This window comes from Dendrobates tinctorius, unplaced genomic scaffold (assembly GCF_039654945.1).
Source record: "Dendrobates tinctorius isolate UK_male_01 unplaced genomic scaffold, ASM3965494v1 ptg000075l, whole genome shotgun sequence".
In the NCBI taxonomy this organism is placed as follows: Eukaryota; Metazoa; Chordata; class Amphibia; order Anura; family Dendrobatidae; genus Dendrobates; species Dendrobates tinctorius.
Genome location: NW_027361743.1, coordinates 39,189,616 through 39,216,942, shown reverse-complemented (window position 1 = coordinate 39,216,942; position 27,327 = coordinate 39,189,616). Strand labels below are relative to the sequence as shown.

Sequence of the window (27,327 nt, the reverse complement as noted above, 5' to 3'; positions counted from 1 at the left end):
GACTATTAAGCATTACTGGGCATTATAAAAGTGCTCAGTAACTGCACCACACCCAAGCATTTTTAATAAGTTAACACAATGCTAAAAATAACTTTGCATTAATGAGGACACCCCTCCCTTGCAGAAACAATGTATAGTATAAATATATATCTATACATTGTGTAAAGTAAATAAACACCCCTACATGGGCACACAGCATACAATGTCTCAGTCCTGTTTACACAATACACCAGGTTTGGGTTTGTTTGTACTACAGCCTAGTTTCATCTCCCCAGCCTGGCAGCACATACAACCATCACCCAGTATACACCATAGGCAGCAATGCATGGCAGGAGCAATAAAGGGTTAACCCATCCACACTGTACTCACCATTACTCCAGGATTTCAGCAAATACTTGATACTGATCTCAAAGAACCCAGAGTCCTGCTGGCTGGCCATGTCTCCTATGCAGGGAGGCTTCTGCTGCACCTCCTCCTCCTCCTCCAGGCAGGTAGAGATATATGAGGAGGTGACTGACACCAAACTAGAGGTCAGCAAAGGAAATGAAGTCTGCAGATGGGTTTCACCTCTTCCTGCTAGGTAGAGACCTTATTAAAAAGCCATGAGATGCTTCTTCCAGTGTGCTCCTCCTTCACCCTGTGGTGATGATGATGATGCTTCTCCTTCACTGCAGACTCACTGTGGCTGCTGCTGATGAGGATGATGATGGTGGGGCTGGCATTGCAGGTTGGGCAGGGGGTGAGCACTGCTCAGGCACCTTTTGTTCCATGGATGCAGCTGTGCCTTGAGAATGGCTCCTGCAGCTGACTTGTCTCTGCTTTAAATCCTATTGCAATGGGGGGGCTGGCAGGCAGATAGGCTGCCTGTGTATGCACCTCCTCCCTGATGGCAGGGAGATCACAGCTTCTCTGCTGCTCCAGGGATTGCCAGCTCTGCAGCCCAGGGTCCCCCAGACTGCATCATGCTGCGGTGACTGCACCCACAGACCTGCTGCCAGTGACGTCCATGGACAGGCGGCAGCACAGTCTCAAAAGGGAAGCTCTGGGCTTTGTGCTCTCATTTGCCAGCTCCTGTAAACACATGACATGTTCCAGGGGCTGATAAGCTCCTCTCTGCTCCCTGCCTGCCAGCCTCAGTGCTGCCCACCTTAATTTCCTGACTCACTGCTATGTCTACATGTCTGATAATGAGCAATGAGAACATCCCCAGGGGATACAGCAGGAAGGTGCTGGTTGACAAGCCTGGAAATCAGAGGCAGATAAAGCCTCATCTACACCCAGCAATTACTCTCTCTATAAGGCTACTTTCACACGTCAGGTTTTCGGCGTCAGGCGCGATCCGGCGTCGTGCCGGAATGCCGGATCCGGCAAATGTTTTGTAAAACCTGAAGTGCCGGATCCGGTTTTCTGCCGGATCCGTCTTGTTCTTGACAGACAAAACCGGATCCGTCTCATCCGGTTCATCCGTTTTTCTATCTGTTTTTCGACGGATTACGCCGGATCCGGTTTTTAAAATTGACCCTTGTGGCCTTCCGAACGGGATTGGCCACTGGAAAACTAGATATAGCATGTTCCTACAGCCCTTCTTTGACAGGTTGTAGAGAAGAAAGTGCAGGTTGGAGAGAAGAGCAAGTTACTGGCGAAGATGGATGTTGTCATTGGAAATATTACCACTAGAAGTTCTGTGACGGTTTCAGGGACAATTTTCCACTATACTTTATGTCACCTCAAGGCAGAGTACACTGGGATGACAGAGTGTGAAAGATTTGTGCCCTAAACTTGTGTACCTTCTGGACCAACAGTATATACCTTTGCCAACCAAAGTTGGCTATCTTGTCATGGTCTTACTATTTTTACCTTTAGGCCACAGGTGTGTACCTGGTTGTGTTTTATGCAAAGTATTTCACCTTTTAACAAAAGTTGTGTTCATTGGTAGGAAATCACCAACAATAAACACAACTTTTTAGGTGAAATACTTTGCTTCAAACACAACCAGGAACACAACTGTGGCAAAAAGCTAAAATTTACCCACAGTTATATACCTGGTTTTGAATACCTTTTTACCTTTGAAATACCCTGTATTTAACCTTTTTTTAAAACATAGTTCGCCGCAGAAAGAAATGACAGACAACCATTGTGAAACGATAATTTAACTTTTAAATTTTTTTTTTTTTTTTGTAAAATGTTTTTAAAGTGCAAAAAACGTTTTTTAATAAAGGTTTTAAACCCAATGGGCATTTTTATTACAAAAAACACACATTACAAATCTGTGTAGTGTGGGGTGGAAATACTGCTGGAGGGGCTGCGGGACACTTCGACACTGGGTGTGTGGAGAGAAGACTGGGATCGTGGTGGGGAAGGAACAGTTAGAGGTGAAGGTGTGGAAAAAGCTACAGAATGGGTGGACATGTGGGAGGCAGAAGAGGTGGTGGGCGGTGGAGTGGAGGGTTGGGCAGGGACTGTAGGAGCAGATGATGTTGATGGAAAGTTGTATGGGGAAGGAGTTTGGTACGGGGAAGGAGTTTGGTACGGGGCAGGTTGCTGGAAGTGGGGAGATGTCTGGTACTGGGGAGGTTGCTGGTACTGGTGAGGTTGCTGGTATGTAATAGGAGGGGGAGGATGGAAAGTGGCTGGAGGGGGTGCAGATGTAATAGGAGGGGGAGGATGGAAAGTGGCTGGAGGGGGTGCAGGTGGAGGAACTACAGTGGTGGGAGGTGGAGGTTGGGAGGTAACCTGCTGTAGAGCACCGTGGCACGAATGCATTACATGCATCTGCTGGGTAGGAGATAGTGTTGCCATGCGCTCCACAACAGACCTGAAAAAGGTGTGGTTTGGCGAAGATCTTGCTTCTGAATGCATGGTTTGCAGAAGTGTCTTCACCTCCAGAATGCTGGAGTTGATCTGCTGAAAGCCTGCGGAGATTTGCTCTGACAAGACTTTGAGACAGTTCTGGAAAGATGCATTCAGATGCAAGAACTCTTGCGCATAACTCTTTTCCTGACCCCTCTGCCGCTGCCGCCCAGTACCCGCAGGTGTACTAGAGGTGGCAGGGGCAGAAGGGTGGGGTAAAGGGAAAGCGATCTCCTCACCAGCAGCTTCATGTAATGTAGGCGGCCACGATGCTCCTGTGCTGGTGGATGGGACAGATGGGTCGAATGTGTGGGAAGGCTGGGAAGGTGCAGATGTACCGGGGAGGTCGAAGTGTCCCTCGGTGCCGGTCTCCTCAGGGATCGCCTCAGAAGGGTCCAATCGTGCAGGCTCCCGAGTGCTGCTCACCGTGCTGTGTAATAAAGAGAAAAAAAAACAATTAAAATACTGACATGGTATGGCCCTGGCTGAAAAAAAAAAAGTTACATCTAACATTTTTTTCACATGTGGTGTGTAATATTTACCTTCTGGTGAGCATTGTTTCCCGGAGGAACGACAGGGCTTGTGCGTACTTGTACTTGCTCCTGCGTCCTCCAGATCCACTCGGGGCCCGCATCTCTTTATTGAACTCCTTCTTGAAACGATCCCTCACAGACCGCCACCGATTCACAATTCTGTTCCCTGAAACGAGAAAGGAGTGGTTAGTATACAACATCAGTGTTTCCCAAACTCCAGTCCTCATGGTCCCCAGGGGTCATGTTTTCAGGATTTCCATAGTAAATAGAAATCCTGAACACATGATCCGTGGGGACCACGAGGACTGGAGTTCGGGAAACACTGGTTTACATCAAGCAACCGGTACTGTATATACTTACGCTCTTTAATCTGGGCCCGAGCTTCGAGGTCCTCCCAGCGGCCCACAAGGAGCGAACAGATTTCCTCCCAGAGTCGTCGGGTAACGATCAGGTCAGCGTGGCGGCGGTCAGCCATATTCCAGAGCGGCTCCCTTTCTCTGACGAGATCGATGAGGCGGTCCACATCAATCCCTCCATCCTCACCGTCAGAGTCGGGAGCACGCTGTGAAGGCTGTTAAAGAAAAAGACAAAAATAACATAATTAGCCTCCACAAAAGAAATGAAATAAAAAGTGCAAAAAAAACAAAGCAAAAATATTTATACTTACACGCTGGTGACCGCCGCGTTGCTGTCGCCGACGACCCTGGGAGGCACTGCGAGGACCTCTTGGCCGAGCACCAGATTGGGAAGACTAGAGAAGAAAACAAAAAATGTTATGTCTTTGGATGTAGGCATTTGTTTGCTGTGTGTGGTCTGCAGAACATTGTTTTCTATGTGTTGTGTGTAGTGTGATGTTGTGTTTCTGCGTTTGATGCAAAAAACTTACCAATTGTGAGCCCACTCCAAGTGTCTGTCCACCCCTTCCTTCTTCTTCTGGGAGCTCCTCTTCATCTTGTGATTCCTGTTTTGAAATAAAAGTCAATGAATAGACATATATTACAGAGATGATGGATTTTGGAAATAAAAACTTACCGTCAAACGCTGACGATGCGAGGGAGGGCTCCCAGAAGATGATGTGCTGTCCTGTTGATGGCCAGACTCCATGGCTGTGGGTATTGCTGTTGCTGCTGCCAGTGATGCCATTTCTGCTGCTGCTGCATCTCTTTGGCGGCTGTTGAATAAAGAGAAACAAAGGGCCAATGAATATCTTGATATTCCATGGCCCTAGTTTGGAGGAATGGGGGATTTGATAATTACCGTCTCTCATCTGCTGCTGGACTCCCTTCCTCAGCATGTTCCATTTGCTGCTCCATTTGTGGTGGTGCTGATGGTGCTGCTGCTGCTGCAGATGTCTGCTGCCTTCTCCTGCTCCTGGTTCTTGGCTTGGGTGGCATGTTGGGTGTGGCTGAGGGTCCCATTGTCTTGCTTTTATATATCTCCTGTGGGCAGAGCTACTGAGCATGCTCAGACCAAAAAACCGGATCCGGCGCATTGCGGCGCTCATAGGCTTTCATTGTGTGAAAAAGCCGGACGCGCCGGATCCGGCGTGTCCGGCTTTTTCGCCGGAGACAAAAAACGTTACAGTAGACGTTTTTTCCAGACGCCGGATCGCGACACATTGCCGGATCCGGCGAAAACCGGATGAAACGCATGGTCATCCGGCGCGATCCGGCGCAAATGCAAGTCAATGGGGGGGAAACCGGATCCGGCATTACATTTCGCCGGATCCGGTTTCTGTCAAAAGCGCCGGATCGCGCCTGACGGCGAAAACCTGATGTGTGAAAGAGGCCTAAGAAACTAATTGGGACTAGACAGTATCTTGTTCTTGATCGTCCTGATAACCGATCATCATTCAGATAGTAAACGTCTCTCCTCCCATATGGCCATATTCCTATTTGATTCAATATACAGGTAAGCTAAGGGATCTGCACAACGCGTTTCAGGCCTATGTATCCACTAATTGTCAGCGGGCTCCAAACAGTGAAAGTCTGTGCAAACAGATCGCCCATAAAACATACAGTACGTACGCTGCTCGATCCGGTTCCCACTGTGCACGGATAAGGCATGTGGAGGTATGGAGCAGCTTGGTTCTAAGATGAAAAAGGTTTTTCAACCCAAAAAATGGAAACAAAAGCAAAAAAAAAAAAAAATCTGTGTGACTTCGTCAAAATAATAGCATATACGTAGAAAAATATATACTACTGACAAGTTTCGAGTTGTGTCAGCCAGACTCGAAACGAGTTAAGATTTTTTAATGGGTGTAAAAAACGGACTCAAAACACAGATATTTATTAGTAGCTTGGCCCGTGCAAAATTTTCGCACGTTGGATGTTGGGGCGCAGGCAATTTCAGCAAAAGCAAGCTGGTCAAATGTAAATGTATTTCATGAGCTGATGAACACAGACAGGTATTTATATATGTAGATTGGTAATACAATAAATTGGGGAGGATGGTGCCTGGAAGATAACTCTGCCTCCAGAGTATATTATACATGAAGGGGAGTTACAAGTGTGATGTGTAATGGCCACTCTCTACTCTCACTGCAGAGCTATGTGTGATGATATCTCACACATCTGCAGATTCCTCTCCGCTTCCATCTCACAGTAAGGCAGGGTAAAGTATTGTTGCAATACAGCAAAACTCAGAGAGCTGCAGAAATGTGTTTGCAAGAAGACAATGTTCATTTCTCCTGTTCTGTGTTAGTTACTTGTCTTACACTGGTATCTCCCCCTTCATGTAAAACAAGCTCTGGAGGCAGAGTTATCTTTCAGACAGCATCCTCCCCACAGCCTGGAAGAGGTCATTTTACATATTATAAGAAAAACATGGATATCTATGGACTAAGACATCGGATTACAGATCTCAAGGTATCATGTTATTCAACTTCCTATGACCTGCATGCCCATATAGACGGCTTATGAGGGATGATCCTACTGACAGATTCCCTTTAAAGTTAAAAATCCCCTTAATCTGTGGGGTTTGATGATTTCTAAAAACAAGTTGATGGGTTGCAGCTTGTAGACTTAGTTTAGAGAGGGCTTTGACCAACTGTGCTGAGTGCTGCTCAAAAGTAGTGATGAGCGATCCCCTGGATGTTCGGGTCCAGCCGAACCTTTAAAAAAGTTCAGTTCGAGTACCATAACAGTATCCGAACCCGGACCCCATTCAGATAAATGGGTGGCCCAAACATCTGTTTGCCACACCATCATCTGCATGACATTGTGGCAAACACTGCCTCTGATAGGCGGTAAGATTATTACCAGTGGTCAGAGAGCTGCATTCCCATGCTGTCAGATAACAGCTTGAGCTAGTAGCTGTGACCAGAGGTAAAAAGTTTACCTCCAGACACAAAAATGACTACTACTCCCATCAGCCTACATAATTCTGAAGAGCATTATTGGTGGCAAAAGAGTAAATATAGATGTTTATGTATAACACACTATTTAGTAAAGCCACCATAACACGGATATAATGCGGACAACTGCATGGAAGAACCACAAATACTTAAGACAAGCAGTCATGAGGTCCAAAATACAATAACATCTTTATTGAACATATATAAAAAGATCATACAAACAGACGGACACAAAAGGGCTCAAAAGATGGTACCATGATGACACCAGCATCAAGCAGCTTTGCCCAAGGTGGGTATGTTTCGGGGATGCAGACATTTAAACCAAGTGCCCAGTCTCTGCCACATGCCCCTTGAGGAAGGCACTGCTAAAACGCAAGTCGGGGTGGGCGGGTCTGTCCGGGAGAGCGGTTCACTCCACATGAGGTAAAGCCCTGATACAGCTATTTAACTCTTCGAATACTTGTATAAACTTGATATGATTGCTAGAGTATAATTATACTGAGTGGAGGTTTACTTTTCTTACTGTGGATGCTGTGACCCCTTGGACATACCCACCTCAGGCAAAGCTGCTTGATGCTGGTGTCATCATGGTACCATCTTTTTAGCCCTTTTGTGTCTGTCTGTATGATCTTTTTATACATGTTCAATAAAGATGTTATTGTATTTTGGACCTCATGACTGCTTGTCTCTTAAGTGTTTGTGGTCCCATCTGCCTACGCCTGCTGCTGCTGGGCACCTGCTGGGTGTATTTTTTATTGACAATATGACAATAGGATAAGTAATGGAGAGGAGGTCTTATAGATGCGCCTTTTCTCTGGCGACTGCGGGCCGCTATTCTTAGGCTGAGGGGAGGGGGCAATATCTAGGGCCCCTTACCAGCCTGAGAATACCAGCCCCCAGATTTTTGCTTTAGCTTGGTTGGTTGTCAGAAATTGGGGGCGGGGAGCACGCCATTTAAAAAATGGCATGGGGACCCCTCTATTCTTGATTACCAGCCATGATAAAGCTGACAGCTGAGGATTGCAGCCTGTCAGTTTTATCATGCTGGTTATCAAAAATAGAAAAAACCCACATCATTTATTTTTATTATAGTTTATTTATAGCGCAGGTGCTAGCTGATGAATACTCTCAACAGTGGCGCCTGCTCTCGCTGTTATTAGCAGCAGCAGGTGTAGGCTGATGGGAGTAATACATCAGCACACACTTTTGTGACCGGAGGTAAACTTTTTCACCGCAGCTCTCTGACCAGTAGTAATGATCTTGCTGCCGGTGCAGATGACACAGTAGGAAACACCTGATGTTCGGGGTGCCGAACCCGAACAGTAACACAGACTTCTTGGAGTAGTCTGTGTTCGGGGTCCGTGCCCGAACAATAGGTGTTCATTATGGACCCCGAACTTTACTGTTCGGGTTCACCCATCACTACTCACCAGTGAATGAGGTCTATTATGATGAGTCACCGAAGGAGGAAAAAACAAAATACCAGCAAGTCTAGAAAAACCAGAGAGGTTGGCAGCTATCGGATTGCAGACCCCAGAACCTATCCACAACAACTAGCAGTAGCCGTGGGGGGTTCCTACGGTGCCCTAGACCCCTCGATCACAGCCGGAGAACTATATAGCCTAAAGGCAGAAAGGGGAAAAACTAAACTGCCCCAGAGCAGACCCCAAAGCAATAGGCAGCCCCCAACATATAATGATGGTGAAGCAAGATGAAAACACTGACACAGATAGAAAGATAGGTTGAGCAAATGATGGGGCCCAAGCTAACTACATAGGACAGGATAGGAAAGCTGCTGTCTGCCATCCGCAAAAACCCTATAAAAATGAGCCAACCGACTGATAGGAAAAACAGGCTCTGAAGTCGCTAGGCTTCAAAAGACTATATCAGCACTCAGGTATATTCTGAAGACAGAGCAAAAGATCAATAGATCAGAGACAAAAATGGAATTCAGCTCACCCCCGGCCGGGGATGGCAGAACTCCCAAAAAACAAGGCAAAACAAAAAACAAAACTGAAGAGTACAAAGCAGAGCAGAAAAACTTAGCTTTGAGATGCAGGAATCAGACTGGTCTCCAAGAATCCAGCAGGAAAATCACCAGCCAGGAAGAAGGGTGTCGGCAGCCTTATATCCAGTCCTCAATTCCAGCCACCCAGTCATCATCTAGCTGCCCAGGTGTCGGATAATCAGCCTCACTACCTTCCTTCACCAGAGGAGGGAGTTCATCAGACCTCAATAGTGAAGGGAAAAATGAACTCACAACAGAGGTCACAAGGCCAGCCAGCTGTCAGCTCTAGGGGAAGTTGCTAAATTATAGATCACCATTTTAATTTTGCTTGATAAAACGGATAACATGGCAGCAGATCAAAGGGCAAGATAAGTAATACATGAAAATCCATTTCACAAAGTGCAAAATATTTTGGAACAGATTTATTGTGCTAAGTGTGCACCACATATACAGTATTATTTGCCAAGGTCAGGTTCAGACAGCCGTATTGAAAATTAAGCAAGTCGTGTCTGCGAATTGCAGACATGACTGACTCAATGTGCAGCTGCGTGTGCTCGTCTGCAGCCAGAGCCGCTATTCATTCCATGCATCATCCTGATATGTAAAATGGAGTAAAGTAGTGCAAGCTGTAATTTTTATATATTAGCCACATGTACTGGCACACGAGCTATAATGACTATATGGCGCACATGGACCAATTATATACTCATAGACCAGATGCAGACGTGTGTATTTCACAGTCTAGATATAAATAAGTGTCTGGACTGAGCACAGGTCTCCCGACCCAAACGTACCGCTTCATACACGTCTATGAGACTTTAATTTCTAACTGGTAGGCCTGTGGTCAGTCCGGACACAGCGATGCGTATACAAGACAGTGACATACGCCCGTCTGAACCCGGCCTCAAACCCATTGGTGTCTCACTCAGTAGGGGTGTGGTTTTGTGGAAATACACCAAAAACACCAAAATTTGGTCAAACATATCTGCACAAAGCTGACTAATAGGTGGTATAAACTGAAGGTCCATTCACACAGCAAAATTATTGTGAATGAGCAATTCCTTTGGCTCTTGTTTCTTGAAAATCTTGCAGTCGAAATAGGCTGCTGATCACCAGAGCAAAACACTTGTTTGTCGGGTGAAACAATCTAAGGATGCTAAACATAACCAGCATGAGACTCCTATCAAGACTGTCTAGTCTAAGTTTTTACACTTTCAACAGCTTAGACCATTTTAGTACATCTGCCCCATTATGTTGCATGAATGCCAAGAAAACGCCCGCACCTTCAATCATTCAGTAAGCAAAGAAATACTTTTTTCATAGACAATAACAAAAACATAACCAGCATATTTCTCTGCATAACAGACAGGACACGGCAAATTATCTAATGTAAACCAACGTCTAGACCAGGAGTCGGCAATCTGAGTCACTCTTGCTGCTGGAATGTAGTCATATAGCATATGGGTAGAGATGGGTGTACCCGAACAGTAAAGTTCGGCGTCCATACCGAACACCTACTGATCGGGCACGGACACCGAACAAGGACTTCACCAGAAAGTCCGTGTTACTGTTCAGGTTCGGCTGCCCGAACACCGGGTGTTTGTCGCACTGTCATATGAATGACAGCGTGGCAAACACTGCTTCTAATCAGCGGGGAAGTCATCCCCCTGGTCAGAGAGCCGCGGTTCCCACGCTGTCAAAAAATAGCGTGAGCCTTATTGACATCTCTTCATTAATAAGCCGGGCTTAATGTCACCTTACAATAGCAAGGTGACATTAACCCCTTATTAACCCCACTTGCCACCGCTACAGGGCAAGTGGGAAGAACCCGACAAAGCTCCAGATTAGGTGCATCTAATAGATGCGCCTTTTCTGGGCAGCTGCGGGCTGCTGTTTTTAGGCTGGGGGCCCAAGATCAATGGCCCCTTACCAGCCCGAGAATGGCCCCCAGCTGTGAGTTTTCCCGTGTTGGTTCACAAACAGAGGGGGACCCCATATCAGGTTTTCATTCATTCTCTCTTGCCCGCTGTTGCCGGCAGAGCAGGAGAGAAGAATGACAGCCATGTTCAGCACCAGCCGCAGGGGAACAGCTCTTACTGTAGCGCTTCGTCCGTGACAGCCGTCCGTGTGGTCCTGATGCAGCACATGGTTGTCACACGGATGTACCACATATCCACATGGACAGCTCCAGGACAGTTTTTTCCGGTACCGGAATTTTCTAGACGTGTGAGACTGCCCTTACATGAGGTCACATAACTGCTCAATCACGCGGCAGTCAAGAAGAATCCTTAAAGTGCGCACTGTACACACTGTGAGAATTCACAATTCTGCAGCCACATACTGTCATTCAAGAATTTTGTGATAAATGTGGACAACCCCATTCATTTTAAAATACATGTAAAAAGGATTAAAAAAAAAGAAAAAAAATAAACACACAAGAAATACTCCAAAAGGCAATTAATAAAATGCAAGTAACTTACCATAGTTTGCCCAATAGGTGCAGAAAATCTGCAACATCAAAAACTCACCATGTACTCATCATGCGAACATAGAACTTCATTACGTCTACAGATTGTTATGATAGGAGGAAAGATACAGGATAAAATATTATATAATCCATTTTCATACAAGACTCCCCCACACTTCTATGGCAGCCCTTAGGGCTTGAGATCTAAAGCTCCCCATACACAGATTAATGTTGTCTGAACACACAGATATCGAAGGGTTCAGCCGATGGCCAAATGTGTATGGGAGCGCCAACCGACGATGGTTGGGAGAGGTGTCGATCGCGTGTGTACAATTTCAGACTGCTGGATCACATTGTTATCCCGAAGATAAGCTGCCGACCGATGTGTCCGTTAACTTTCTCAGAGAACACAGGAGCACTCGGCCGAGTGAGCGCTCCTGTGTATGGGAGAGTAGACTGAGAGGGCTGTCCGCCGAACGAGCTGGCTTAACATTGTTTGGCCAACAGTATAGTATGTATGGACAGCAGGACTCATGTATTTGTTTTCCAGAACATTCCTATAGCCAAATAAAATGTAGGACAATTACACTATTTTAAGGAATTACATGATGCAGCAGAAACTGACGTTGCCCTCAGAATACTAAAGATCAAATTCTGTATTTTTTTCTAAAAAACAAAAAAAAACAAAATCTAAATAGAATCAGTAGATTATCAAAGAAAAAAAAGTCAGAACATCAGATAAGAACATCAGATAAGAGCCGCTTAACATAATAAAGCACAAGTCCTTTTGATTTAAACATTTCTGAAGATTACAGGATGGTTGAACAAGTTCTGAGAATGCAGAGTGGCTTTAAAAGCTTCAAACTGTGATCATTGAAGGTTAGTCGGGAAGGATACTTCAGTACACAGCACCTCCCTCTGTAGAAGAACAGATCACATAGGTCTAGTCCCGACCGACAATTGACCAGGACCCATGTTCACCACGTTGAGAAGCCATCACTGATGCCTCAGGTAACATATTTAGAAGAGCAGCCGAGCATTTGATGTCTCACTTGAGAAAGCAGCAAATTTCCTTAATGCCCAGAACGCACACCAACGAATTCATGACTGACTGGTGATGTGATCTCCCTAATGATCATGGTCATGGGTTAGCAAGTGGGGGCAAGAGGTTGTATTCTAATTTAGGAGGAGGGGAGCACTGATCGTTGGTTGTAGGGGTCAGCCAAACAAATGCCAGTTTCAGTTGCAGGATGATTGCTAAGAAAAGACAAGCAAAGTTTTGATTGGTTGGTACAATTTGGGGAAAAAGATGGAAAAGATCAAAAAGAAAGACAAAAAAGACAAAAGAACTAAAGAAGAAGGAAAAAAAGGAAGGAAAAAAAGAACACTCTCTCACACACATAGAAAATCAAGAAAATTACCATGCAACGATTCCCATTTCGCAAGTCTATGGAATATCCATAGGACCCTTATCAACTAGTTATAAAATCTTTTCAGCATGTATCTTTCTCAAAAAGTCAACACAAATGACAATGTTATACAGAGTTAATTAAAAATGATCCAGCTGTGAAATTGTGAATAGTATGGCACCACCTGGTGTTTGAACTTTTATAGCAATGTGTATGTCCTCCCGGAGAACTGCATGCTGGTGGACACACATGCTCAGTCATTTCCTCTACAACCAAACCTCTGCATTGTGAGCCTGATAGTGCAAAGTTGCCAATAGATCTAGCTTTCTGCCTTGCTAATCAGGTAATAAGCAGATCCCCCGCAATAACATAAGGGTATATCTGAAAAGATTCCTACTGCTCTGGAAGTACCGTTAAAAAAGAGGTTATCGTAGATTGCCAGCTGCCAGAGGGGGAAGCAGTCCGATTCAGCTCAGACTATGAGCAGACGTACGAGGGAAACGCAAAAAAAATAAAATAAATTATTTTTATACCAAAAGTGTAACAGTGTTTATAGCATAAAAGTATATTTTACATTATGAGTTTACGCCTTTTATAACTTGAGAGTTATATGCTACATATATCATACCAATTGGATGTCGCTGATGAACTGCCTTCAGCAATCCTCATAAGGCGTGATAAGGGTTTTCTTTGCACCCATTATTATAGCGCCATTCATTCCATGGCGCTTTACATGTATCAAGTTACACCAATAGGTTTGCTAGAATAACACCTATAACAATATTCAAAATCATAGGTGCCTATCCAGGTTCCTGCACATCCCTAGCGAGGTACAACTTGCAGACATCGTTCATTGGAATCACAGCGTCACTGATAATGACTGATAGCCATGGTATGAATCATCATTAGGAGAGGGCTGTTACTGACAGCGCTCAGAATGACCTGCAGAGATAGGCATGTCTGACACTGAAAGAATCCCGAGCTGCCCATATGAAATGAGAATGCTTGTAGGATGAGGTAAGGGACTACGTTACCATCTCTGCAGGGATCTTCAATGGGAAATATAAGTATTTGATACACTGATGATTTTGCAAGTTTTTCACCTACAAAGACTGGAGAGGTCTGCAATTTTTATTGTATTTACACATCACCTGTGAGAGATAAAATCTAAATAAAATATTAAACAAAAAAAAACAAAAAAAAAACAAACAGAAAATCAAATTAAATGATTTTTTACATATTGCACTTTATTGTATGGAATAAGTATTTGATGCAATAGAAAAACCATACTTAATATTTGGTACAAATACCTGTGTTTGCAATTATAGAGGTCGAACATTTCCTGTAGTTCTTGACCAAGTTTGCACACACTGCAGCAGGGGTTTTGGCCCCCTCCTCCATACAGATATTTTCCAGATCTTTTAGGTTTTGGGGCTGGCGCTGGGCAACATTGAGTTTCAGCTCAGTTCAAAGATTTTCTGTTGGGTTCAGGTCTGGAGACTGGCTAGGCCTTGAAATGATTCTTACAGAGCCACTCCTTAGTTGTCCTGGCTGTGTTCTTCTGGTAATTGTCATGCTGGGAGACTCAGCCATGACCCATCTTCAATGCTCTTACTGAGTGAAAGAGGTTGATGGTCAAAATATCGTGATACATGACCCCATCATCCATCCCCCCTTCAATACGGTGCAGTCGTCTGGTCCCCTTTGCAGAAAAGCACTCCCGAAGTATGCCGTTTCTACCATGCTTCACGGTTTAAACAGTGTTCTTGGGATTGTACTCATACTTCTTCCTCCAAACACGGCAAATGGAGTGGATACCAAAACGTTCTATTTTGCTCTCATCTGACCACATGACCTTCTCCCATGCCTCCTTTGGATCATCCAGATGGTCATTAGCAAACTTAAAACGGACCTGGAACGTGCTGGTGTGAGCAGGGGGACTTTTGTTCCCTGCAGGATTTTAATCCATGACTGCCTAGTGTGTTATGAATGGGTCACCGAGGAGGATAGCAGGACCAGGCTAAGCCACCAGAAAACCAGAGAGGTTGGTAACTAAGCGGATTGCAGACCCCTGATCCAATCCACACAACTAGCAGTAGCCGTGGAGTGTACCTACAATGCCCTAGATGCCTCGGCACAGCCGAAGGACTAACTAAGCCTAAAGCAAGAAAGGTGAAATCTAAACTGCCCCAGAGCAGACCCCAAAGGAATAGATAGCCCCCAAACATATATTGTCTGTGAGACAAGATGAAAACACAAACGCAGGCAGAAAAGTAGACTGAGCAAATGATGGGGCCCAAACTGACTAGACAGGACAGGAAAGGAATGACACTGTCTGCAATCACGCAAAAACCCTGAAAAATCCAACACGTCTGATGCACAAAAAACACTGAAGTCACACGACTTCGCCCCCATCATATCAGCACTCTGGTATATACTGAAAGCAAAGCAAAAAGAGACCAATATAACAGGGGACAGAACAAGCTGACACAAGCAGTAACATATGGGTAGTGATCCAGCACAGCCCCAGCAGGAGCAAGCTGACCCGCACAAAGCAGAGATAGACAAAACCAGATCAAATGCAAAAAGATTAGCAAATGAACCACTTAGGAGACATCAGACCTCACAATGCACAGGAAGAAAATCACCAGCAGGGATTGAAGGAAGTCAGCTGTCTTAAATACACCAGTCAGAAACCCCAGATCTCCAATCATCATCATCATTATCAGGTGGCAAGCCTCTGTCAATCTGACCAGCTCCACTACCTTCAGTAACCACCAGAGTTAGCCCAGAAAGAGAATTCACAACACTAGTGCGTTACTCATGATAATGTTTGAGACTGTGGTCCCAGCTCTCTTCAGTTCATTGACCAGGTTATCATGTGTAGTTCTGGGCTAATTCCTGACCTTTCCCAGAATCTTGTTTACCCCCCCACAAGGTGAGATCATGCCCGAAGCACCAGACCGACGAAGATTGATAGTTTTCTTGTGTTTCTTACATTTTCTAATAATTGTGCCAATATGTGTTGCCTTCTCACCAAGCAGCTTGCCTATTGTCCTGTAGCCCATCCCAGCCTTGTGCAGGTCTCAATTTTGTCCCTAGTCCTTAGACAACTCTTTGGTCTTGGCCATGATGGAAAGGATGGAGTGTGAGTGAATGTGTGGACAGGTGTCTTTTATACAGGTAACGAGTTCAATCAGGTGTGGTTAATACAAGTAATAAGTGCAGAGTAGGAGGCTTCTTACAGAAAATCTAACAGGTCTGTGAGAGCTAGAATTCATTCTGGTTGGTAGGTGATCAAATACATATTTTATGCAATAAAATGCAATTTAATTTTGTGAAAATCATATAATGTGATTTTCTGGACTTCATTTTAAGATTCTCACAGTTGAAGTGTACCTACAATAAAAGTTACAGACCTCTCCATTCTTTATAGTTGGGAAAAATTGCAAAATCAGCAGCGTAACAAACACTTAATTTCCCCACTGTAGGTGTGGTGGAGGCTCAAATTGTAAGAAACTAAAAGCATGATAATAGATTACACGTAAAGCAAAATTTTAAAGGGAGGACTACCAATTAAACCGAGTCAGTAGTGCAGAACCTAGGGGGAGCTGAACAGCAGACACTGCTTTCCGTGCCCAATGCTTTTGAAAAAACAATAGCCCCGATTCCTCAAGTTTGCTGTTTTGGTCTTTATGAACAATGCGCTGGAGAGAGATGCCCCAAATAAATTAAAAAGCACTCGCCGCTTAATGAATTTGGCACTTCATCCAACTGTCATTCGCTAACACAAAAACTGTACTCCAGCACCCAACCAAAACAAGTTGGCATACCCTGCTTGACCACTTCCCCAACCCTACCAGCTCTGGCTACTATTCAAAAAGTTAAACTTTGCCAAGAATTGCAGAAAAACACCAACAGGATCAACAGTTGACAAACATTTTGTGAATTTTAAACCATTTAATTCCAGAATTCTGGCGAAAACTGATGAATCGGCTCCTAAGTCAGTCACAATGTTTTACAGTAATATGTATTTCTAGGTAATGAGAGAGTGTAAAGAGGGTAAGTCATGGAAGCACCATACAGATACATAAACTGAGCACGGTGGCTCTGTCCTTGTTCGAATCCCACCAAGGACAACATCTGCAAGGAGTTTGTATGTTCTCCCAGTGTTTGCGTGGGTTTCCTCCAGGTACTCCGGTTTCCTCCCACACTCCAAAGACATACTGATAGGGAATTTAGATTGTGAGCCTCATCGGGGACAGTGATGAAAATGTGTGCAAACTGTAAAGCGCTGCGGAATATGTTAGCGCTATATAAAAATAAAGATTATTATTATTATAATATGGTCCCAATACTCACAACAGGACCTGTCCTGTGTGTACCCTATGAAGTTATCCCCTATCCATCTGAGCATGTGCACTTCTGATCTATCCATTCTCGGTGCCTGAGATAGAGGAGCACTGCCATTGGGAATGAAGGGGCAGAGATGCATATGTTCAACCTCAACTCTTTATACTGTAGACAGGCCAGTCTCAGGATCACTGCGTGTTCCCATTGTAAACAGTAATAAGTTAATATTTTGCAGCAAAAGCTTTAAAGCAATTTTCCAGTTTAAGGAGGTTATTACCTATTCACTGCAAAAAAAAAATTTGGGTCAGATTTCTGTGCCCTAAAGGATCGCCAGAATGGGTTTACTTGTGTTCCCTTTTCAACTATGTTTTAGTACTAGATGTTAGGACCGTCCCAATTGGGTACATCTAGGCACTGGTGGGATGGCTTTTCCACTTTTTTTTTTTTTAATCAAAAACAATGTTTCTCCTTGAGAAAGAGCTATTGGTAAGCGCGAAACGCGCGTCGGAGTTCTTTTTCACAGCCTGGGTTATCCGAGCACCAGTTGGTAAGCGCTCTCATTACTTTACCCTTGCGTTATTGTGATTTAATTACACATTATGAAATTGTTATTGCGGCTTCCTGCACTATGTGTGGTGAGCCCTGGAAGCCTTTCACCACTTCCCACCTATTATGGTGGTAATAGGAATGCATACAGGCAGTGATTTTCTGCTCACATTCCACCTGGGTCACTTTCAGTGGACACATTAACTTGGTGCTTTGAATATCCCCATGTGTCTTCCCTTCTGGTTCTTTTGGTGTCACATTTTACATGCAATTTTGCCATGAACATTGTATTTTTGTATATGTATTTGTCATAATAAAGTTTGATATTTTTATAAAAAATCCTTCTGGATTCAATCACTCCACTTTTCTCCGTCTATTTATACCTGCTTATGGAGTGGAACCATTTATTATTATGGCGGGCCATGACTGCAGGTTACTGCCAACTGTTTTTTGTATTGGGCTATTTTGTATTACTAAGTTAATATTTTGCAGCAAAAGCTTTAAAGCAATTTTCCAGTTTAAGGAGGTTATTACCTATTCACTGCAAAAAAAATTTGGGTCAGATTTCTGTGCCCTAAAGGATCGCCAGAATGGGTTTACTTGTGTTCCCTTTTCAACTATGTTTTAGTACTAGAGGTTAGGACCGTCCCAATTGGGTACATCTTGGCACTGGTGGGATGGCTTTTCCACTTTTTTTATTGTTATTTATTTGCACTATTGGGTTTTACTTACTTACAGCAGGGTATATGTTCATACTGCTTCTCTCTTAGGTTTTGCCCTTTTCTTCCCTGCCTGCCAACACTAGGACATGGGAAAGTTGAATTCAGTGGTTGATCCAAGAGAACCAGGGTGGGATCCAAACCAATCTAACAATTATTTCCTACCCAATAGATAATTGATAAATTTACATGTTTACCCTCAGGTTGGGATCTGCACAATGTAAAGCAGTGCCTGGTGATACTTCCCGGTACAGTGTATTAATGATTGATCTAATCCTAGTTTCATCTAAGTTCTATAGTGATAGCAGCACATTTTTGGCACCATTTGGAAACATTCCTAAGACAGCTGTAGCTGGCCCAGCAATTTCACAAACAACCAGCCTCTTATATCAAGGGTTGTCAAATCTGTCTGGTGCCTTACCCGCTGCTGAGCTGGCAATAACCAGGGTCCAATCCCACCTTATCTCCCTTCATATTTCTCCGTAATTATTTAGAATTTATGACAGCAACTAGGTGCACAGAGCAAGATTTAAGGCAAAACAGTATTAGGCTTCAACATGTTCCGATATTACTTTTACTGGAAAAAACACTACTGATGCTATCCGTGTTCTTGTGTCACATCTGCGTGCCCCATCAGTGTGACACGTGCTGGGGTCTGGAAAAATCAGTACAGTGCATGCTGTTCCCAGGTGCCGGGTGCTGAATCCAACGCTAACCATTGTTGCCTGATCTCCCTGCGATTAGCGAGACCGGGCGACGCTGAGGACAGTTGTCAGCACCTACCGTCTGTGTATCGCACGTATTAAATAAATATTGCAAAAAAAAAACAAAACATTGTGGGGCCCTCCTTAATTTCACTAGCCAGCTGAGGAATAGCAAACAGCTGGGAGCTGTTATTCTGGGAATGGGCCAATAGCCATAAAGGTTCCCAGCCTATTAAATATCAGCTCACAGCTGTCTGCATAGCTTTTAGTGGTTAGTTTACAAAAAAAAAAATGGTGTGGTGTCCCCCCCACTATTTTTACTAGTCAGCAAAGGCTAAACAGATAACTGCAGCCTGATATTAGTAGGCTTGGAAGGTGTCATAGATATTAGCTCCCTCCCAGTCTAAAAACACCAGCCCTCAGCCACCCCAGAAATGGTACATCAATTAGATGCGCCAATTCTGGTGCTTAGCCTTGGCTCTTCCCACTTGCCCTTCTGCATTGGCAAGTGAACTAATTGTATTGGGGTTAATACCAGCTGTTTCATTTCCTTTGACATCAAGCCCAGAGGTTAGTAATTGAGAGGCCCCCATTGATAACCCTGTAGTCAAAATTACCAAAGACACACACAGAGAAACAGAGTCCTTCAATTGAAAACCTTCCCTGACCCTCCTTTAACTATTGATGTTTTATTTTTAGGTTAATACAAGTAATCCTCACCTGTCCATTGACAATTCATACTGATGAGTTCCCACGACGATCCCCGACTCTGCTATGTCCGGATGGTGTGGTGACATCAGTAACAGAGCAGAACAGGCAAGATTCAAAGTTTGCCTGGAGATGCAGCTTTTCCTTGGAAGTTCCATTCTCTGTTAGTTTAATGCACCTCGTTATGCTCCGGGGTCTCTCCACTGTCACATCTTCTGTTGACCAGCACTCGAGCTGAAATCTTTTTGACCTTGCCCATATGCTTAGAACCGTCTCAGGTCTTATCAGTGCCATAAGTTTCGGCCTAGAGCAAGAGGCCCAGTGATGAAAGCCAAAGTGCAGGCGATTAGACGATGCAGAGAGGATGGGATTGGTGACAGTGCTGATCTGGAGAGGTGAGTGGTCAAGTAATTTTTTTTTTTTTTTTTTAAACATATTAATGGCTCGTTAAGGTTCAGAAAAATGGGCAACAGTAATCAGCGTGAAAAAGGATAGACAAAAATATATATATCTGTCTGTATTTTGAAAAATGTGGATTTTTCTAAAATACTTGTAGAATTAAATTCCACTAAAATATATTCTCTAATTTCTGGAAAAAAAAGCACCGTGTCAGGCTTTATTGACAGGAGTGTTAAAAAAATAAAAACAATGTACAAGTTTAATTCACAAAAAATGGGCTATTCTCATCTCAAATCGCCATCCATTTTTATATATCAGCAATTTTTAAAATTTACAAAGACCAAATACAGTTTCCGATGTTAAAAAAATTGCAATGTGTCTATAAAATTCTGTCTGGGAAAAAAATACGGTCATCTGAACAGCGGTCTTGCACAAGATTAGTCCTTGTACTATTCGTTTTTTTTCACTAACTGCACTAGGACCAAAAACAAGCTGTGAAATCAGCCTGGCGCAGATCATTTTTAGTGGGGATTTTGGAGCGTATCACTTGCCACAAGGGTATACAGCAAGTAATAAATCATAACACAAGCTTGTCTTAAAGGTGTCTCTTTATGATGACTACTTTGAAGGAATTGAGAAAGTACAGATGCAGGAAGTCTCTGACTTAGGAACAACAGACTTACCGCATATACGTCTCCTAGTTACAAACGCAAGATAATATAAAAAAACACTAATACTCACCTAATTGTTCACCTCTTTGGTCGCCTTGCTGTCCGCTGTGTGGACTTCTTCCTTCAGCAGTTGCGCAGCACATCTCTGGCGAGGACTTCCGGCCGTGTCCAGGTCTCTGAGGTCACTGCACATTATATGGTTGTATCAGGTAGACTGGAGACACCAGGCGATAATAATTTACTTTTTCTCTTAAACAGGATAATATTGGGGGGGGGGGGGTATTAAAGGCAAATGAAACAGGGAATATATTCACAGAATTACTGGAAAAACATGTAACCAACATATTCCAATCTGTATAATATACTGTACAATAAAGAATCTCAGCATCAGCTCAAGATTTACAGTCCTAGTTGGGAAGGGGGCAAACCCCGTTTTTGGCGGACACTGTACTAGAACGTCTACGGCTTTCTGATCCCTGTCAAAGGCTGCTCATCTGTCTCATTAGCCGCACGGTTTCCTAACCAAGTCTATCAGCGCTCTCTGGGCTGCCTTAGTATCGTCTGGCTTGTGGCTTCTCCCCTGCCCACATCCGGCACCGTAAGTCCATGCTGAAAGTGACGACCTGTCTCACACGTCTTCCCCAATCACCAGTCCAGGTTCAATGTTCCGGCCGACTTCCCTCAGGGCCACTTTGGTCCATATCGATGGGGGCTGGTCATTGTCTGTTGAGCATCGTCATCTGGGTCTGGAACTATGGTGTACTTTGTGTCTTTGGTGCCTGACTGTCAAAAAGCACAGTTTGGACCTTGACTGGTGTAGCCATGGTCTTTTGTGCTTGACCGCTTTTTCAGGTACATGAGGCTGCAACCTATGGTCCCGGATGCTGGGGCTGCAGCTGGAGTCACTGCTACTTTCCTTGGCACCAAATACGCTCCCGTTTTGGCACGCGGGCCTTTTATATTGAGCGTTGACGTAGTCACCGTTACCTGACCAGCAACACTGCCCAATTCTGTGGCTACTGTAACTTTTCTCCTTCGGAAGCCAAGCGGCATTGCAGCGTTTTATCTCTACATGGTTGCAATGTTGTGACTTCAAGATGTGGGTCGTGACTTTATGACAAGCAATGACTTTGAACCTCGAAGGCCTGGACATGACCAGAAGTCCTGGCCGATAGTAAAGAGGCTGGAGATGCGGAGTGCAATGACGGAAAGAAAAGGACAGGATGGCGGACAGCAAGGTGTCCAAGGAGGTGAGAATTAGTTTAGGTTTTTTGGCCCGATTTTAAAAACTTACAATGGCATGTAAAAGTTTGGGCACCCCTGGTCAGCTACAACTAAACTGTGTAATAAACACATTGAAATGTTCATTTTCGAGAGTGCTTTGGACTTCTTCCTTCTGGATTTACTGGGATATCCAACTCAACCAGCAACTCCAAATTTTCACGAGTGCAGACCAATACATTCTACTGAATCCAGGAAGAGGCAGCAGAGATAGCTGGAAATCATGTAGTTGGGAAGGTGTACTTAAGAAGTACTTACCTCTCCAAAACACAGAGGCAAAATTAAAAAATGAAACTGTTTTATTCTGCTCTGCAGTCACTTTTACTTTGTGTGCCCAGTTCAACATGAAAACTTTGATGAAAAGTCCTCTTTAACTGCTTGAGAACGCCAAAAGTGCACCGAGCTCCAGTGCGTAGTTTGACCAGTCGTTTTGTACTGACAGAGTCACTTCAATAAGTCTTGTCAGCTGACTTAGGATATTTAGCAAAGCCAGAACCACATTCAAGATGGGTAAGACATCTATCTACAAGCAGCTGTTTCTGGCTTTGTGTGCTTTGACAGTACAATATCTGGGTGAGGCTTTTGAACTAGGTGTACACCAGTGATGGCAGACCTTTTAGAGACAGAGTCCCCAAACTGCAACCCAAAACCCACTTATGTATCGCAAAGTGCCAACACAACAACTTAACCTTAATACTGAGGCTTTTCCCCATGCTGGTGTATTGCCCAACATGCTGGTCTAACGCCTTCTGTCTTGGGCCCATTCCGTTCTTCTCCATCAGATTTTAAAAAGAAACAAAATGATTATGCCCACCTTCCCCCCTCTCCCACACCAACTGGCGGCCTCTTCTGTAGCTGGAAGCCGATTTCGCTGTGCCGTTACGGGCAACAAAGGACATTACTGCCATGCGCTGTGCGTCACTGGCAATCCGTTTTCTGCTGCCAGCCTTTGATTGCCTGGCAGTGTGCACTGCAGTGCAGGACTAGGAGGGTCTCTGTGCCACAATATATTTCATCTGAATTTGCATCCTTGGACTCACATCCAAATTAAATTGGCGTTGGCGGGCCCCCTCTATCATTACATCCATGGATGCTGGGGAAATGGCGCGTGTGCCCACAGAGAGGGCTCAGTGTCTCCTCTGGCATGCTTGCCATAGGTTTGCCAACAGGGGTCCAGTTTTTCAATATGAAGCCAACCTGCTAGCGTAGGGAGATGTAAAAACAAAGCTCCCTGGAAAAAAGACATTCAAATTAGTTCTCCACCAGGATAAAAATTTGCATCCTTAGTCCTACCTATTAGAGACTGCTATTAGAGCCACGTTATTGACCAAATCTGAAACAGATAAAATGTATCATACATACTGGTCCATCTTCTTCGAGCCCCCCTACACCTTCCCCTTAACCCCAGAAGACAACAATTCAATGCAAATCTTAGGTGGTAGTCTCGAAGTTTAACTGAATATTGATAGCACTAATTTACACCTAATTAAGGTTTGGCCATTATTACTAAGGTCTCTTGGCATTATATATATGTCACGCCGGCGCTGCCTGTCAGGTCGGTACCGGCGCCACCTGTCAGGCCGGGTCCGGCGCCACCTGTCAGGCCGGGTCCCGCGCTCCCTGATCCTGCTCCCTGGGGTCCCCCCTCGGCTCTCCGATCACCGCTCCGGCCGCCGCTTGCTATGCTACCCCCGTTCTCCCTTCCTGTAGCCCAGCACAATGGTTCCTCCTCCTCTGCTCCTGTTCCAGGCATGCGCCTTAGGCCACGGGCACGTGCTCTTCCCCTCACTTAACCCCTTCTGCACCATCCCGGTGGAGCAATCACCAATCAAGCTCCAGCACAGGGTATATCAGGTGGCTCCTCCCTCATGGAGGCACCTGATTATCGTGTGCCTTCCTGTACGGTACTCTGGCCCCTGACTCTGGTCGCTCCTGACTCTGTTCACTGACTCCGGTCGCTCCTGACCTTCTGCCTTGTTGTGTCATCCGCACCTGAGTCGCCCCTCTTGGTATCAGCTGTCGCGGTATTCGACTCCTTCGGGCCTGCTCCTAACGGTCCCTGTATAAGGGTCGGCTCCACCTGGCCAGCTCGCCCCATACCCATTAATCCAACTTAATATACCCGATTGTTGTTAGGTAAAGCTTGCCGCGCAGGGTGCATTTATAACAGGATATCAATATTTAAAGAAACTCAAAAGAATGCAAGACATGGCTCCGAGTGCTGTTTTTGGCTTACTGCCCAATTCAAATGACTATTGTCATATTATTCAGAACTCTTGGCAACATGACATGACATTTCCGCCATGCACTAGGCAAGCCTGAGAAACAATCAGCAAAAGCAAACACACTTTTTTTGTATTATGAGAAGAAAAGTATTTGCATATTTAAAGAGGTTGTCCACTACTTTTACATTGATGACTTATCTTTAGGATAAGTCATCAATGTCTGATCGTCCGAGGTCCGACACCAAGCATCCCATAGAGTCCTCCATATTCTCAAGCTTTGTATAATACCACCCTCACCACTGAATGACCGCTTTCTGCCTATGCACAGTGCACACAGAAAGCTGCCAATCAGTTGTGTGGATGAAGTTATAGAGCGCTCAGTATTCAGAGACCTGTTCGATCTATAGCAGACAGATTTTATCAAAACGGCAGCAAGGCACCCATTAAGTGATACATTGCTGGAATCAGGGTCTCGGCCCCTACATCATGCTGCTCTTAGACAGAGAGAAAAACACGGTGACAGATTCCTTTTAAACCTTTTACAAGCAGGTATGACCTCTAGTAAATAAACCTTTTCTAGGCAGATATGTCCTCCTTTTAGAGTCAGCTATAGTCATTGATAGGAGGTTGAGACTATAGAAAAATCTCTACTCTCATCCTTTAAAAGGGCCGTATAATTCACAAGGACCTGTTATTACATAGTTGAATCTTACCAAATGTAGAATGCTATTATTTATCAGACTCTTCGAGAGAGGTTAGGAAAATGGTAGTCCAGTTTGTATTTCATTAATTTGCTTTCTTTGGCAAAACAGTTACTGTGTTGCACTATCGCCCCCAGTTTGAATCTGACCAAAGGGCAACATCTGTATGCAATTTGTATGCTTACCTATGTTTGTGTGGGTTTCCTCTGGCTATTCCAGTTTCATCTTATTCTAGAAGGCACTTTTTTCCTTAATTTGTGGGAGAGGATATTATTGGCATAGGTCTTCCCTCCCCCATAAAACGGTTAAGAGACACTCTTCCCTAATTATCCCACTCTCCAAGATTGTCCAATGTGGTCGATTAGTCGCAAAATAAGAGTATGGACCCAACAAATAGAAGGATTTTCATACTTGGCTGGTATTACTCTTTAAATATTAGGCGGCTTTTATGAATCAATTTGCTTATGATTGAGTCAACACTTGTTGAAACGCATGAGAAATTAACTGGAATCAAAAAGGAACCGGGGAAGAATGAGCAGATTTTTACTTCTTAATTGAAAAAGTGTTAAAAGCCATCTCCTTTTAGACCTTAATTAGCCATTTTGCTGAGTTTCTGGGCATCTTTACACAGGTGCTGCGGAGACCACCAACAGCTTCACATGTTCATGTGAAAAGATCCGACTTGTAAATACTTCAGAAACATCAAGAGACTTTTGCGTTCTATCACATCCAAACATCACGTGTTGAGATGTTCTACTCTGTGGGTTATAAAGGATCAATGAAACGGAGGTTTGTAGGCGAGTGCCCCCATTACCAGGCTTACACTGTCTTGTTGGCCAAGCCCTTAAAATTATTATAAAAACGGTAATCGTTTGGAAAATGGAGTGCTATTTGTTGGCCATGTTAGACACTTTGACAGCGAAACTGGTATCCTGGGCGAAATAATAAATTAAATAAATTAAATTAATTCTGCACGGATTAATAAGACCGAGCTGCAAAAGTTAAAAATTATCAAATTTTTTCCTTTAAAGTTATTAAAATTTAGCCATGTTTTTATTAGGAAGATCAATATTTTCCACCTTTAACAGTATGGAAACTTTTACAATATTTTTGACCCTTACAAAACTACAGGATAGCGCTTTCATTCATTTGGGACTGTAGCGGTAACTATTTGCGCAAAAGAAAAAAACTTAAAAAAAAAGTTTTCCTGCTTCAGAGATCATTAATATACTGTAGGCAAGAGAGTCAGTTGTAAGTTCAGGTACTTTAGTTTCATAGATTTATGTTTATATTATGCTTGCTTACATAGCTCTAACACATTCCACAGTGCTTTACAGACATTGAGCCCCAATGGGGACAATGAGTGATGGCAATGTAATTTCCTAATCGGGATGCCAGAGGTAACATACTCAAACATGGAGAGAACACACAATTTCCATGCAGATGATGACATTGGTCAGATTTGAACCCAGAACCCCAGTGAGACAAAGCTATAGTGCTAACCACAAAGGAGCAAGAACTTTGCAAAAAGGGAACACGTGTAATGCCGCATTCACACTTCGTGTGTAAAGGTCCAAGTACAGACAGTGATGCACTGACTGTCTGTGGATCTCCTAACCACAACTTGACAGTCTCACAGGCAAAAATTAGGTTGCAAGTTGGGGTAAGGAGACAAGAGAACTGTCAGTGTGTCACGGTCCGTACTTGCCGCATTCTCACATCCGTGTGTCATGGTCCATTACACGGATTTACCATTATGAACTGCCACCACATACCTTACAAAAAGTGGTTTGATGAACTCCTGTTTGATTAAATTAAACATCCAGTGTCTTCTGGGCATATCTAGACCATTTAAGTGTCCGGGTCATACTTCAACATGATCGCTAATGGGACACCCCAAAAACACGATGAGAGATTTCTCTGGCGTGGGCAGAACAATCACCTCCGATTATTGCGATAGGCGCATAGTCAGACCAAAAGGGTTTTTTTTTTTTCGGCCTATACAAAGACAATCACGCTGCCCATGTTCTCATTTTAGTCTTAGAACTCTAGTACCTGAACGGTTACAGCCTGTAGAAGACATTGTAGGAATCATTCACAGCAAATAATTGGCCAGAGGTGGGCTTCGTGAACATTTACTAAGGCACTTAGTCTGGATTACTTCATGGGACTTGGGCCTTATTTTGCTTATAATAGACGACTTTTTACAAGTTCTTATTATAAAAGGTATGTACAGTAGAGCTGCAGTTTACTAGTCAGTGGGATTTTAAAAATATAAATTTTAGGTTACAAACAGTGGAGAGCAGAGGTTTAAAGAGTAAATCCTGCGGACAGGTTCCCAATAGATGAAAGTAGTATTGTTGCCGTATACTGTAATAATAGAATAGGGGCTAACTTG

The 27,327-nt window shown here is 44.0% G+C and overlaps 1 protein-coding gene across 6 annotated transcripts in view; it reads right to left on the bottom strand.

Annotated features, from left to right (window-relative positions):
• The window catches only part of FRY (FRY microtubule binding protein), a 546,108-nt gene that overhangs the window by 274,918 nt on the left and 243,863 nt on the right, over nt 1-27,327 (bottom strand). The window contains exon 1 of one of the 6 annotated variants that reach the window (XM_073583179.1): nt 370-1,215. The exons of 4 other annotated variants lie outside the window; for them this stretch is intronic. In XM_073583179.1, the coding sequence (XP_073439280.1) occupies nt 370-439 (70 nt within the window). In that variant the 5' untranslated portion in view covers nt 440-1,215. Of the gene's footprint in view, nt 1-369; nt 1,216-27,327 lie in introns of those variants that run through there. One more of the 6 variants, XM_073583183.1, reaches the window with a different exon arrangement.